Source organism: Typopeltis vanoorti, chromosome 13, assembly GCF_054136105.1.
Source record: "Typopeltis vanoorti isolate ZY-2024b chromosome 13, IOZ_Tvanoo_1.0, whole genome shotgun sequence".
Taxonomy (NCBI): domain Eukaryota; kingdom Metazoa; phylum Arthropoda; class Arachnida; order Uropygi; family Thelyphonidae; genus Typopeltis; species Typopeltis vanoorti.
This window is the reverse complement of record NC_143561.1, coordinates 96,373,217-96,390,376: the sequence shown is the minus strand read 5'-3', so window position 1 is coordinate 96,390,376 and position 17,160 is coordinate 96,373,217. Positions and strand designations below refer to the sequence as shown.

Below are 17,160 nucleotides of genomic sequence, written 5' to 3'. Positions count from 1 at the left end.
GAATCATTCAAGTTTTCTTTCTGTTGATTCAATTTTGCGAGCAAAAGTCTCATCAAGAATGGTAATTGTGCTGTTCCAGATTCTCCATGCACTTTCCTAGGTTTAAGAACGGTAAATAACTGAAAGCAAGCACAAAGGATAGAATAACTGATTGGTGTTAGCCCAAACTGACTGATTCTTCAACCTCTGCACACAGTAAAATGCATCTGCTGAAAACAAAATCACCTTCCGACACTGATTTCCACAGTGTCAGAATGTTCAAAAACTTATTTTCTTGATGCCCAGCCTGAAGTTATGGCATTCTATAGCTTTGAATGATCTGTCTGTGCTAGTAAGACGTAGAGTGCTTTATCATCACTGAGCTTTGTTACCACCATCTTTGCTTCATGCAGGAGACATAGTTGGATCCCAGTATTGTATTGTCATTTGTAGGAAGTTTGGAGGGAATCACTTAAAAATGATAAAAAGTGGAGCACTAGTTCAAGGTAACATTTTAAAGTGCCATCTTTACTTATTTTGTATAATGATCATTGAATTCAGTTGCAATTGATCAGTAATTCATTTTACTGGCTATTACTGATTTTATAGATTGAGAACATCTTAAGCATACTAATTCGGTATTTAAAATATTAGATTATTATTTTGATTTTAACAGGATGGGAAAACATTAAATGATGAGTTGGAAGTCATAGAAGGAATGAAGTTTGATCGTGGTTACATTTCACCCTACTTTATTAATACACCCAAAGGTGAGTACAGTGTTTAAAACATCAGTTAAAATGGAGAATGTGCATTTGCTTTTTAACGATTTTTTTAATGACTTCCCACAAAAGGTTTTAAACCTATAAATTAAAGATACCAAGAAATTATATAGTTGGTTTAATCCATTATCCAAGTGTAAGAAAAAAAAGTTTGCCCCTGAAGTATCTTTCAGGACTGGGGCAACTAGTGATAAAGGCGGTATGACTTCACATCATTTGCCTTAGCATCCCATAATGCAAAACACATCTCCTTGCAGACATGTATAATGCTATGCATATGGAAAGGATCACTACTCAGACCGGTTTTGACCTTTATTGAGGTCTCATCAGTGGGAACCAGACCAACCAGGTGAGATACCAAGGTTGAAGTAATGCAGAAATCATATTTTCCTATATGAGTTGCCAAAAGGTGTCACACATTATTATTAAAATATTCTGGATTAGAGATATAGTTGTTGGAAGTTTTTCCACTTGGTTATACTATAAATTAAAGATACCAAGAAATTATATACTTGGTTTAATCCATTATCCAAGTGTAAGCAAACAAAGTTTGCACCTGGCTCCCACTGATGAGACCTCAATAAAGGTCGAAACTGGTCTGGGTAATGACCCTTCCCATAATGCATAGCATTATACATGTCTGCAAGGAGATGTGCTTTGCATTTTGGGATACTAAGGCAAGTGATGTGAAGTCATACCACCTTTATCACCAGTTGTCCCAGTCCTGAAAATGGTGTCCCAATGAAAATACTTCATTGGACAGTAAAGATTTTTTCTATTTTTTATTAATTATATATATAATTAACTTTAATGAAATGAAAGTACAAATATTTCATATCGAATATAACAGTACATCATCATCAGTGCGCAGAAACAAGGAAATCAAAGAAGCAGGAATATAACAATCGGTTTACCAATTAATTACTATATGATGATCCTCCTGATATTGCTAAGATTCCTGAATTTGTTATAGAATCAGGATATTTCAAGATCTATAGGCAGGTTGGAGGCACTGCCATGCGTAGTGTTCGGTCTCCACTTTTGGCAAACTATTTTTGAACCATCTGGAAGATATCTTGTTCTTCTTCATTTATCCCCAACCTTCTCATTAGTTTCATTATGTCGATGTTTTTGCTATTTGGCCTCATTCTGAAAATGAACTTAATACTTTCCTACAATGGATCAGTAGCCTTCATCCACACATTCAATTCACCATGGAAAAAGAAAATGCTGGTAGTTTAACCATTCCTGGACACCCTTCTTACTTGCACAGCCTCTGGTAATTTGTTGACCAGTGTTTATCGAAAATCTATCTTTACTGACAGATACATTAATCAAAGGGCTGCTCATCACACCTCAAAAAATTCATGTTATCAAGTCTTTAATTAATAGAGCACATAATGTATGCTCCTCTCTCTCAAGCTTACAACAAGAACTTCTCACTATCAAAACTTTAATGGAATTTAATGGTTACAACCCTCATTAAATCCAGCAGATAATTGACTCCTATGATCCAGCACCTCAGGATTCTTCAATTCTACTTATTCCCACATTTTCCCATCAACAAAATTTCTCATCTCTTACCATCTACAAAAGACAAATGGTCACCTCTATCATTAGCTGGTGTTTACCAGATACCTTGTGAATGTAATTTGACATACTTCAGGAAGACAGGCCATTTTGTGGAAAAAAGAATTAATGAATACCAATATTATATTGATGGCACAACATGGTATCTGGTGGGATGAAACTCTTCTTCTCCATAGAAGTAGTTTTAAATATGGACGCCTTTTCAAAGAAAGTTGTGAAGCCTTTTTGCATTGGCCAAACCTGAATCAGAATGATTCTCTCCCCCCCCCCCCCAAAAGTTTGGGAGATTCTCATTTTATGTAAACATCAAAAATAGTTTTAATATTTATTAATATATTAATTTCTAGCATGCCACAACTACTTGTAATTGGTAAACAGATTGTTGTATGTATCCTGCTTCTTTGATTTGCTTATTTCTATGCACTGATGATGTACTGTTATTTTCAGTACAAAATATCTGCACTTTCATTTCATTAAAATTGGTTACTGTAGTTATCATGTAATTTGTTGTTTATTCAGTTGTTCTGACTTCAGATATTTCTCAGGTAATGGAAAAAAATAACAGTTCAGCACTATGCTACCTGGAAACCTCAACTAATAAACAGTTCTCCAGAAAGAATGCCAAGAGCTTGTATAATCTTTCACATGCATGCCAAACCAGCAAATAAGTCTGATGTAATATTGAGCTTCCGTTGTAGGAAGAAAATACAAGTTCATGTAGGCTGCTTTGACCCTTTATTTTTAGGGCATAGTTCTGATAACTGCTTCTGTTAATGCAAGTTCATCTGATTCCATATAAAAACTGAATTGGTGATGTACAGTAACCAATTTTAATGAAATGAAAGTGCAGATATTTTGTACTGAAAATAACAGTACATCATCAGTGCATAGAAATAAGCAAATCAAAGAAGCAGGATACATACAACAATCTGTTTACCAATTACAAGTAGTTGTGGCATGCTAGAAATTAATATATTAATAAATATTAAAACTATTTTTGATGTTTACATAAAATGAGAATCTCCCATGCACCAGTTGTTATTGATATGTATTGGTGGATAGGATTAATCCATAGTAGCATCTCCTTGCAGAAATGTAGTCTTGTGACCTAATTTCATATATTGAGAAAACAAGTGCACAATGCCAGGTAAGTAAGAAACATCATTCAGCACTCCATTTTATAGAGGACAGAGTGCAGAGATATTCAGTGCCCTTGGGGTTCTGAAACTTTGTTTCTGATAATAGTTTGTTCCATTCTTAAATCTAGAAAGCAATATATATATTTTTGGAAAAAATATATATATTGCTTTCTAGATATCATACCACAGAAGTAGGCATTAAATGTTTTGCTCCATGATCTTAAAGACAGCTGATCAGAGCTTTAGAATAATTATTTGCAAGTTGGATCTTTTCCTATATCTGAGAAGGCAGTAACGCCTTATGCCATGAATCTAAAAACTTCTTGTAGAAGTTTTCAGACATTCATCGTAAGTATTCTGTATGGCAAGAGGTAGAAATCCATGGAAGATGTTTATCATCTCCTAATGGATTATAGGAGATGCGTTAGGCTCTGCTGCACTGGAATAGGGGAATAAAAGTGCTTATTTTCAGTTTCTCCTGAATGAGTGACTGATGGCTGATAGTAACAGCTCTTGCCCATTTAGAAAAGTTAGGCCACTGTTTCTATTGTACTTTCAATATGAAGCTGTTGCTGAGGTTATAACAGTTTTCTCTTAAAATGCAGTTATTTCAGATTCAGGAATTACACATCGTTATATTCAAGGATATGCAAATGTGTTCTGTATCTTTCATTTTCTTGTTTTCATCCCATACTGCTCTGTGATGATAATTAGGTCCAAGATTGTTTGACATGACGTTTAATGTAACATGCTTTGGCCTGGACACATTTAAAAGCTGAGATTTGATATGGTAGGATGGCTAAATATGCATTATGCTGTTTATTTTAGCTGCTTGGCAATTTGGATTCAATCATGGTTTTGGATGGTGGAAATAGATTTTTTTTTGAATTGCCATTGTTGCTGCCTGGACAATACAGCATGTCACATGTATCACTGCCTCCTTAATATTAAGGTGTTTGCCTTACAATCTTGAGATTAAATTTTGCAATATTTATCCTCTCTTCATCTCACATAAACAGAGGAAGAATGGTGGGGGGAACACAAGATGGTAAGATCTATTGAAGAAAGTGGATAGGCATTTGAAGTTAAACTGCTGTGTCCATTACTAAGAAGAGAGGTCATTATTGTATTGGTACCATCCCACAGTTTCCAGTAGTTTTTCATAAGTATAGTGAAGGCATTTGCAGTATAAGATTATTTATCAAGATGGGTCTGAGTTAAATTAGAATGTGGTGATAAATCAATGGAACATATTGCAATAACAAGCAACTGAAAGACAGATGGTTAGAGCTTTTAGAGGTGGTGTTAAAGTAGATGTGCCGAAAAGGGATCTGGTTGCTTAGAGTCATAATGACTGCTTCATAAGCAGGTTGATCTTGTTCTGTCCTTATGAAATTAGGATTCTCATTGGGTTTTAAATGTCTCTTGTAGAAACAGGTTTGTTTCTGCAGAACACCTTTATCAATATTTTGGCAGAATCCATGACAGTTCTACTAAGAATTTCTCTTTTATTTTCTTTGTAGACACTGATTTCCAAGGGCTTGTGTTTGTCATTTGATTTTGGGAAGAATTGGAAGGCCAGTGTCCATCTATTCCTCAGTGGATACAGAAAAGTATTACATTCTGATGTGAAACTTTACTAGTATTCCTCCCCTACACCCATTTTCTATATGGAGTAAACTTATATGCATGTCACAAAATTAGGTTACAGAAGTAATTGTCATTGCCTGGAAGTAATTATGGCTGTGGTGCATGCATACCAGTTTCTGCATCTACTGCTTCAGCATGGAGTACAGGCAGAGGCTAGCATAACCTCATGTTTTGAAATATTGTGACAACTTGAGTTCTGCTGGACCAGTTTTGAAAAATTCAAAGTGCTTTTATTTTATTTTATTTTGTTTTTCTATTTTGTGTGTGCATGAGTGAACATTTTGGGACAAGTTTTGGAGATAGCTTCTCTGCAGACTGAGAATTCCAGAAAACATATCAGATGCCACATCTTTTGTTCTCAGTCATGTAGTAACACTGCACTAAGCAGACAACAAAATGCTGCATGTAAGAAAAAAAATAAAATTTCAAAGAGGTTAAAAAAAAAAAAAGCCAAACATTACACAATATTTAATATAAAACTCCAATAAAAAGGAAACGGTTTCTTTATTAAAAGAAAACAACCCAGAAAAGTAAATACAATATAACTTAAATCCTGCAAAGCTTGCAAAGTTTTACAATTAATGGTTATAATTTGATTACTACTGATATCTCAACAAAATGAAAATCAAAATGGAAATTGTTTTAGTTCTCAACCATTAATTCAACTTATTACTTGAGATCTTTAATACATTAAGATGAGATTAATACAAAAAATACTATTAATTACTTGTTTTTCTGTCCTTCTTATGTATTTGCCAATATCAAATTTTCTTATGGCAAATACATAACACATTATCTCTGTTATTCTTCCTACATAATATAACCTCCAGTTATAAAAGCATTCAAAAAAGTTTTTTTTTTTACAAATTGAAGCATTGTAGTGATGACACAACAGACCATAAAGAAAGGGAAGTATGTTCTGTGTACTGCTCAAGCAATTAATGAAAACATTGTTCCATTAGCTACTGATGTTCCCCTCCCCCACCTCAAACCCAGATAAACACTGCCTCCATCATTCAGAGAAGTCTGAAGTAATATAAAGAGAGTAACTTATAATATTAAGAGAATAAGATATAGTATTTTTAGGAATAACAGAAGAGAGAGAGAGAGAGGAGCAGGACTACTAATGATATAAGATAATTTGAGTCCATTTAGGGTAGAAACACATGAATGTAATAATGTTTCATGTAGCACTGAGTTTGATGTCTGGTGTAAAGTGGAGGCTGACAGGATGAAATATATGGTAGGGTATCCCCACCATATATTTCATCATGTTCCTTCATCCCTCAGCAAATGAACTACCAGACCTGCATCACCAAATTACCTTGAGTATTAAACGAGGGTGACTTAAGTTATCTGAATATTGATTGGACAGCAGAGAAAACTCATAAGAACGAAGGAGAATTTATTGAGTTATTGCATGCCAACTTTCTCAAGTGGCATGTGAAAGAATTAACTCGAGGACAGTGTTAAATTTGATCATAGAATCAGAAGTGTCTCAGTTAAGGATGTGACTGTTCTGCCACTAGTTGGTGGTACTGATCATGCTGTACTGACCTGTAATGTACAAATTATATGGATGTTCCAATTGGAACAGGTTATATGCTGAACTATAAATTTGTAAATTACGACACTCTCATGACAATACTGTCTTTGGTTTCAAGGTATCAGTTGTTGAATAGCAAGGATGTAGTGCATGGAAATGGAAAGCTTTGAAAAGATGCTTAAATGATCCAGTATCTGAATGTGTCCCTAGAGTTAGAAGAATAGGATGGAATAAAACGGATGAACAATCTTATTAAGCAAGAGATCCATGTGGAAATATCATGAAAATAGGAGTGAGAGGAGTTTTGAAATATATCAAGCTCAGGCCAGAAAACTAAGTGTTATACAGAAAGCTAAGTTCAAGTATGAAAAGAAATTGGCTGCACAGGCTAAAGGTAGCCTAAAATAATTTTATCGCTATGCTGCAAGTAAAAGAATAAATGCAAAAAAATAACTTTACTGAATGCAGATTGTACCATAGTATCAAAATAGATGAAATAGTTCACATGATGTGTACTTACTTCAAGATCTCTCAACCTGGTGTATGTAACAGAGTGCACAGGTGCTACCACTACACTGGATGAAGACAAAAAATTTCAAGAGGAGGTTTTAGAGCTGTAACATCTGATAAAAATTTGGCAATTGGGACAGATGGGATATCAGCATGTGTACTAAAAATGTTCAGTCAAGCTGGCTAGTGTTAATTTTTTCTAGGTTCTTTATATATATTGATTTATTTATTTTGCTTATATATTTTCTCCTGGAGTTTTACATAAATTACTCTTTTTACAGTTCCCCCCCCCCCTCACACACACACACACTCATCATCAAATTCCTGACATGTACCCTCAAGTGGTGTACAGGATATTATGATAGTACTACATGAAGAACTCACATCATTACTAACTTCCTATCTCCAAGTGATCATTTTAGTATTTGTCATTTTCTAGAATATATATTTTTAGTAACTGAATACTAAATTAATTTCTGGTACTTAGTGATGGATGTTAAGTCAATTATTTCCTTGGATGAAATTGTGACTTATTTTGATCCAGTTTTGTGCCTGAAGCTATGGTATTGAATACATTTTCCTTTTCCCATACAGCAGTAAGACTTGAGAAGATGAATTAATGTTACAGAAAGAACAGTCAACTTGAAGTTAGCATAAATCACAATGCAAATTTTATTTTTATGTACTAGAAATAACTACCAACAGTTGAATAACTGATCTTATTGTGTTATTCCTTTTATAAACATTCAAATTCTCTGCAGATATACTTTTTCAGAGATAGTGATTTAGAATTATAGTATGGTATTTAAGATAAAGTTGATTTTCTAATATTAGCTTCATAGAAAATATTGTTCTTAAGTAACATTTGTGGAAATCTTTCAGGTTCCAAAGTTGAGTTTCAGGATGCTCTAGTGCTTTTTAGTGAAAAAAAAATTTCTAGTATACAGTCCATTATTCCTGCTTTAGAATTGGCAAATTCATTGAGAAAACCTTTAGTTATCATTGCTGAAGATATTGATGGTGAAGCACTCAGCACTCTGGTTCTCAATAGGTAATTAATGCATAGGGTTCAATATTTTGGCATAACATTTAATTTATAATACAGTATTCTTTTTTTAATTTGAATATTTTAGAGGAAAAAAAATGTGGATGATCCCTGATACAGTTGATTCTTACTTTAAAAAAAATTTGCTTATTGTAACAGAACTAAGAATTCTGAGCACCCCATACAGTAAAGGAAATTCACTGTAGTAACCTGCCTGTGTTCCCTATAAGTTTGCTACAGTGAGTGACTATATTCATTTTCCTTAGAAAATTCTGTCCATGAGGTCAGTTGCTAAGCTGTAATGCTGCTTTTTTAATAGTTTGTCAGTTTTCATTTAACAGAAGTTTTTTTAATTGTAACAAGCATCATTACTTAAACTGAATAAAATATTCCATAGTAAATGGATATCAGGGATTGCCCATAATTTTAATAATGCAAAAATATTTTTGACCCTTTTCAGGATCAAAAAAAGTAGTAATAATAGAGCATTACTTAAACATAACAGGCCACCATGATTGAGCTGTTAGCCATACTGTGATATAAACTTATGCTCTGAGGATGCTGGTGCATTTAAGAATGAAATCCTAGTAGGAAAAGTGTATACATTATAGAGTATACAATTTTTCGTTAATTTCACGTGTTTACAAAATTTTTAAGTGAAAAATTTTATGAATAAATATTCTTTTCTAGATGGTCAAGGGCTCTTCTAATTCTCCCTTTGTTAAACTGTAACATACCTTCAACCACCCTTCAAAATTACATGAGTTTGCAGTCCATCCACCACTGAACCAACCTTATTTTACTGTTATAAAATATAGTTACTTTATTTGATAAATATTATTAGTAATTTTATGGTAATTCCTTCCATAAAAACATGGTAGGCTGTTTTGGCTTATAGTACATTAATTTACGTATTTCATAATCTGAATGAAGAGGAAGAAATTCTCCCCACCCCCAAGATTTTGAAATTGAACTGTGAAATGGTGTTGAAATAGTCACTGCATACATTTTAACAAATTTAGACGAGAGCAGTCAGGTGATTGTATAGTTAAGTTGTTCATAGGAAAAGCAATATTTTGAGCAAAAGAACCTAGTTTAGTTCACTCATGGTGATAATGTGTTGTAGGTTTTGTAAAAAAAAAAAAACAAAAAAAACACTTATGGTAATCATATTATTATTGTTATTAAGATAGAGCTCCAGGCAGGGAGTTAGGAACTCATAGAGGGAGGCTATACCCACTAGCTGTCATACTGGTTCTTAAATTCATTCACACTACTTGCACACACAACATCTAATGGTAATCCATTCCAATCACTCACTACTCTATGAAGAAAAAATCTAGTCAACACTCCCTTTTTGGCAGCATTCAATCTAAATTTCAAAGGATGACCTTGCATCCTTTCACCACCCTCCATCTCTCAGACTTATAGCAACTCCTATGTAGCACAGATGTCTTCTTCCATTTCGCCTTGTGTGAAGAAGGAACATCCAGAGCATGGCCTGCAGTGACCCTTCCAGAAGTTTGTAAGTCTCAATCATATTACCCCTCTTTCTCCTGTTTGCTAGTGTCACCAATCTACAAATTCTCAATCTGACTTCATAATTGGTATTCCACAATCCTGATATCATTTTTGACACTCCTTTGTACTCTCTCCACTGTATCATAATCACCATGGAAATACTCCATAGGTATTAAAATTCAAAATACTACCATCGCAATCCCGTCCTGACCAGATGGACTGGCCACCATCTCACCCTGCTATCTATGTTGGTGACTTCAACTCTCATCACACCATGTGGGGCTGTTCCTCTAACAACCAAGATGGTGATAATCTAGTTAACTGGATGGACATGTATAACCTGTATTTGATCTATGGCACCAAGCAAAAAGGCACCCTTCACTCAGCCAGATGGAACGGAACTTGCATCCCCGATCTGTGCATAGTCTCTAAAGACTTCGAAGCCCACCCTCTACCAACAACCAGAACTATCCTCAACAGATTCCCTAATAGTCAGCATTGTCATATAGTAATAGAGACAGGCACATCAATCGCAATCATCAGTTGAACACCAATTGCTAGATGGAACCTTTGAAGATCCAATTGGAATCTATTTGAGAAGTGAATTGAGCAAATCATTACAGCAATACCATCCACCCCTAATTGCTATCCCAGATTTGTCAAACTAATCAAACTGCAGCCAAAACCTCTATTCCTAGAGGCTACAGAAAACAATACGTTCCATGCTGGAGTAAGGATACCGAGGAACTTTAAGCAAATATGAAAAAATTAAGGAGCTCATAGCAACGCTTAACAAAAACAGAAAGGAAAGATGGATCTCAACCATCTGTGAACTTGACTGCACCAAATCTAGCCAGAAAAGCTGGTCACTTATGAGAAAATTAGGGGGGAGGGGGAGGCAGAACCAACAACATATAAACACGAAGAGATAACTCCTGATCAAATGGCTAATCATTTACTGAAAACCTCCAAGATAAGTCCCAGCTCTACCAGGAAAATAACTGTGCAATCTTCCATCAGAAATAATCTGAAGATGGCCTCTGAGCTTCCTGAACTTATATACCCAGTTTCTCTGGAAGAGGTACAGGAAGCCTTAAAACTTGCCAAGAATGGCAAGGCTGCAGGAGTGGATGGTATCCTCCCCGAGTTTCTAAAACATCTTTGACCTCATTGGTTGGCTGCCATTTTCTCAAAAATTATAACAACTGGAAAACTACCAAAACTGTGGCGGGAAGCCAAAATAATTGCTGTGCCCAAACCAGGGAAAGATCCAAATAATGTCAAAAATCTATGATCTATCTCCTTGCTTTGCTCCACCTTTAAGCACTTTGAAAGAATTCTCCTTAAAAGAATTTCACCATTCATCGAGAGAGCACCCCTGATTGAACAAGCTGGCTTCAGGCCAGGAAAAAGTTGCTGTGACCAGGTCCTGGCCCTGACAACACAGATTGAAGCAGGCTTCCAGAAAACACTAAAATCTGGAGTCACTTTCATTGACCTAACATCAGCTTATGACACAATCTGGATCAGGGGCTTCCTCCTAAAGCTAAGCAATATCATAAGGTGCAAAACAACTTTCCAGCTTTTTGAATCCATTCTCTCTAACAGAAAGATCCAGGTCCATATTGGTGGAAAAAAGAGCAGGCCCAGATTCCTCCACAACGGTCTTCCACGGGCTCTGAGTTATCCTCATTACTCTTTAACATCTACGTGTCTAACTTATCACATACCAGCTCAAGCAAATATACACGCCAATGATCTTGCGATCCTACACCAATCTACCTCCTTTGCCAAACTGGAAACAATCTTGAACACAGACCTGAACATCCTGGAGGTGTACTTCAAGCAGTGTACCTGAAGCCAAATCCAACAAAAACTGTGTCCACAGCATTCCGCCTGAACAATGCAGAGGCAAATCGACGCCTCAACTTCTCTTTTTGTGACAAAATGGTAGAACATGAGCCTCACCCAAAATACCTTGGAGTGAGCTTGGACAGAAGCCTAATATATAAAAGCACATCACCAACCTGTCCAACAAAATTAAAATGAGAAATGATATCATTTCACGGCTTGCTGGAACAACCTGGGATTGTTGTGCTGATGTCTTAAGGTTATCTGCACTAGCCCTCGCATTCTCTGCAGCAGAATACCGTGTCCCTGTCTGGGAAAGAAGTGCACACACACTAACATTATAGACACCCACCTAAACTCTACCATGTGCACAATTAGTGGGACAGTGAGAAGCACTCCCCCCTCTCTCCTTGCCACCTGTCCTATCTAACATTGCTCCACCAAATATATGTAGAAGACAAGCCTCGATTAAAGTATTTAATAAAATAATGAGCAATCCGCTCCTGCCCCTGCACCAGATTCTCATATATCCATCTAGTCTTCGCCTAAAATCAAGAAACCCTTACTGGTCCATGGACGAACTCTCTTCAGCTGCCTTACCATCAACACCTGACATGTGGAGAGAACACTGGTCCAGCAATCTTCCAACAAATAGTTTCCCTGGTTGAAGATCCCTATACTCTGCAGCCTGGTTTTGCCCTTCCTAGGAAGATTTGGGCATCTATCAACAGGATTAGAACTAACCAGGGCAGATGTGGCTACCTACTACATAAATGGAGACCTTATTATTACTGTTCCTCTGTGGCCCAGACGATTGCTCATATTGTGAATGACTGCCCAAGGCACCAATTTCATGGTGGTGGCCTCCAGGACATCCATGAGGTGACAGATGAGGCCCTGGATTAGCTTTCTGGTCTGGACATTGGCCTGCAGCTGCTTTTGCCATAAGAATAAATAAATAAATAAATAACCACGGAAATCAGAAGACTAGATCTGCGTGCAGCAGTTCAGGTGAGGTCTTATCAAGGCCTTGTAAAGAAGCAAAATGACTTCCTCATCTTTACATGTCAAGGTTTATTTCAGCATTACCATTATTCTCTGAGTTGTATATACAATTTTTGCTATATGACCCCTTGAATTTCAACTTCCTGCTTAAACTCCAAGATCCTTAGCCTGATCAGTTTCTTTTAGCATAATCCTGATCCTTGGCTAGCTGGTCTGGCTGGCCGAGTGGTTAGCATATCCACTCTCCAGCCAAAAGGTTGGAGAATCCCACCCCACCGTGGGCATGGATGTTTGTGATTGTCTGAGAAAATATTGGTGGTGGTAGCGGACAGTAGATGGCATTGGTGTAGATAATGTGGCTCACTGTAGTTGGTGGATTTGAGTGGTGGAGATGTTGTAGAGCAGGTTCCCCCCCCCCTTCTTTGGACTTCTTGGAGGTGTCACGTAATAATAATAATCCCACCAGTATAATACTACATTGGATATCTAATCATACCAAAGTGCATGACCTTACATTTATTAACATTGAACTGACAGCCATTTTCACATGCCAACAATCTCAGCCTATCCAAATCATTCTGCAAGTACTGCATATTAGCAGCACTCCTGATTACCTTACCTATCTTTGAATCATCAGCAAGGTATGTCACATGTTGAATCATTAATGTACAGATTGAACGACAATGGACCAATCCTTGAGGCACACCAATGATTACCTTGAATCTTGCAGATTTATACCCCCCATATGACTTTTTGATATCTGTCAGTCAGTCATCCTCTTATCCATGCTAATATTTTATAATCCAATCCCATATTCTCCAGTTTATGCAGCAGTCTTCCATTCTGTCAAAAGCCTTAGCAAATTCCAAAGGTATCATGGTGTATCCATTCCCCCTTATCTAATTCAGTGGTAACATTATGGAATGAGAGCAAGTTGCAAAAACGTAACCTTCCCTTAGTAAACCCATGCTGTTCATTGCAAAGTAGAGATTATCTGTCAACCCATTTCTGAACACGAGACATAACCAACCTTTCCAAAATCTTCACCATCACTCTTGAGATACTGATTGGTTGATAGTTGGATATATCCAGTCTTTGCACCACCCTTTGTGCAATGAGATTACCATACACTGTTTCCACTCCTGTGGAATGTTTCCGGTTCTGAGACTCAAATTATATAGCCAGGTCAAAGGAATAGAGAGCTCAGCTGAACACTTAGCATCTGTGCTGATATCCCATCAGTTCCTATTGCTGAATTCTTATTCAGTCTGTGCATAACTTTTAGTTGCTGCATAACGACAGTATGCTTTCAGTTTGTGTTTGCAGAACCAATTTACTTTCATACTCAGACTTTGCTTTCTGTATAACACTTGTAACTCTTCTGGCCTGCTGCTTATAATTATATAATTGACGTCATTCTTATGCACACAAAGTATTTCTTCCACATCTTTTTCCTATGAATCTCTTGCTTAATTAATTACACATCCATTTAACTCGTACTCTATTCCTACTCCTCAGGCAGTCATAATTTCTTGCTTTGTAGTTCGGCATATAACCTTTTCTGAATAGAACATTCATAAACTTTGCCACTTCCCATGTGAGTATTGTATGATGATTGTCACCAACTGGAGGCAGAATAGTTAGGTCTTTAACCGAGACCTCCTCTGGTGTATGATATGAGGTTTTTTTATCTGATTCCTGCAAAAAGGTTGTAATCCTATACTACATAGTATAGCAGGTGGGCTTAAGAGTTTAAAATTTTTTTTAATATATTTTTGTTTTTTTTCCATAATCCAGAATTGATGCACTAAAAATCCAACATGGAACTTTAAGCCACTTCAGGCCTTCACTAAGTAGGGCAATGGTTTAAATTTCCTGTTTGTCCAAAATAATTTTACCAAATTCCTTGTGATTGCGATGTTTTTTATTTTGGACAAACAGGCCGTTCTGTGGAAAAAAGAATTAAAGAACATCAATATTATATTGATTACAACAGACCTCAGAAGTCTGGTCTAGCACTACACAGTATTACCACTACCCATAATATCCAGTGGGATAAAGCTATTCTCTTGCATAGATGCAGGTTCAAATATGAACGCCTCTTTAAAGAAAGTTGTGAAGCATTTTTACACCGACCAAATTTAAATCGAAATGATTGCCTCTCTCTCGAAGATCTGGGAGACTTTTATTTTATGTAATCTTTAAAAAACTAATTATCTTAAGTATTAATTATTTATTAATTTCTTTCATTTCCTAGCTCACAACATTGTATTTTAATAGGTGATCCACCAAATGTTCGTTACTTGTATTCTAATCCTATCTGTTTGTAACACTGAAGATGTACTATTAGTTTTAGTACGAAATATCCTTATTTATTAATTAAAGTTATTACTGTGGACTTACGTGTTGTTTTTAATAATTATACTATGCCACAGGTTTCTCTAAAAATGAAAAATCTGGCATTCTAGTTGCAGATGTCAGAAGATAGACATGATGGAAGCTTAATAGACAGATTATACTTCCTAAGAAATTTAATTCTTTATCCAGATGCAAAGTTTGCATGTGTAGTATTCATGACTAGGCTACTTGTATATAAAGGTATACAAGTAGCCTAGTATACTTCACATCAATTGCCTTAATATCCTATAATGCAAAGTACACTTCCTGTTGTGGGAGGGTTACTGCCCAAAGACTGGTTTAAACCTTTGAGGTTTCATCACTGTGAGCCAGATCCTGAAAGAAAATCAGGGCAACAGCTACATTTTATATGTTGTAATTTTCTTTTCCATCCAAATTTGTAATGAGAGCAGAAAAGTTTTGCACTTGCTTATAACAGGAAAGATACCAAGTTTGACTTCTGCATTAATTCAAACTTAGTATCTTCCCTGGGTCTGGCTCCCACTGATAAGACATCAGTAAAGATCAAACCTGGTCTAGATAGTGAACTTCCCACAATGCTAAGTATTGTGGGAATATGTATATGTTCAGAGGTGGGTGACAGGAAGATTCTTATTGATTTCAATTCAGTCTGGTGATTATTAGCTGAGATTTTCAGATAGCATTAGTTGCCCTGTCCTCTCCTCCTTTTTTTTTATTTTGAGTAAATATGATTATAATTATTTCACTCTTCTTGGGAATAAGTGGAACATTGGCTAATTTCAAGGAAGGAAGGAAGAAAGACAGCAGTGAAACAGGAGAGAATAAAAAGGGAAATCAAAGATAGCGTTTTCATTCTTCAAGCCACTTCAGGCCTGAAATGGCTCCAAAGTTCATGTTTGGCTTCTAGAACAGGGTTTCTAGACTAGATAAAAAATGAATAAAAATATTAACAAAACATTAAAGCGTCATGTTATTAAATATATCTTTCTGTCTATATTAATAGACACAAGTATTAAGCTGGTATTTTTCTGGCCTTGTTGGCAAAGTGGCTAGCATACTAATTCTTCCACCATCAGACTGCAGGGAACATTAATGTTTGTGAATGTCTTAAGGTGGATAAATTTCATCACTCAGTATCAGACAATAATCTCAAGATTTTTTTTTATTATTATTATAAATATAAAATTACAAAAAAAGCAACCTTTCCACAGTACCAAGGTACCATAGGTATACAAATGTTCATGAATAGGGTCCGATAATGGTAAGCACGTTGTCATATTATTAATAAATTTTTAATGATATTCAATAATATTTTTTGAATATTATGAAGGATAATCATTCAACTGCTTTGAAATATCTGGTGCTCAAAGAACTGCAAGAACTTTAAAGCTCTCTGAAGCAGAAAAGTGGAGGACATAACATTTTTCTCATTGACTGACTTTGGTTGTGATGTGTTCAGTTTTCTCTTTTTTTAAAAAAAATATCTCTTTAGGCTGCTTATTCATATTCTGTATATTTTCTGGATACAAAATTTTTTTTTTTTTTTACTATTATTACGGGACACCTTTTTAGGAGTCCTAGGGCTCATTGCAGGAGGGCCTTCTACTCTACTATTTAATCCTCTAACTACTACAGAAACTCATCACCTCCACTACTCAGTCTTCCCATTACATATGATGACACTGCTATTCCCACCATCAATTCCATCACAACCAACAAAAGTATATTTTGTCTGTATGCAGGATGAAAAACCAGAGTTTTCAGGAGAAAAAAACTGCTATCACAATGAGAATCAAACTATAAACAACATTTTTTTTTAAATACACTACAAATGGATACAGTGTTTGAAATTGAAAATTAGTGTTTTAGATGATTCCTGTTCATATCATGCTCTTTCCTTCATTAAACTATTACCATATATAATTTCAAAACTATACATATAATTTCAGGACCATACGAATTTTACCAAAAGTCTGTTCATTCTCTCTTGAAATTAAAATGAGAGTGAATCTTTAAAAAAAAATAATCTGATGTTCACTTGGTGTACCTGTACATAGTTAATTTTTAGTTTCCCATTGCTGCTGTCATATGGCACACACTCATAATGCTTAAAAAAATTGTCTTGATAAGTCATCATCATCAAATTCCTGACATATACCCTCA

At 35.7% G+C, this 17,160-nt stretch overlaps 1 protein-coding gene across 1 annotated transcript in view; it reads left to right on the top strand.

Annotated features, from left to right (window-relative positions):
• LOC150100395 (heat shock protein 60A-like) overlaps positions 1–17,160 on the top strand; it is a 112,664-nt gene that overhangs the window by 48,413 nt on the left and 47,091 nt on the right. The window contains exons 6-7 of the mRNA XM_090402752.1: positions 656–749; positions 8,079–8,247. Coding sequence (XP_090258878.1) covers positions 656–749; positions 8,079–8,247 — 263 coding nt within the window. The remainder of the gene's footprint in view (positions 1–655; positions 750–8,078; positions 8,248–17,160) is intronic.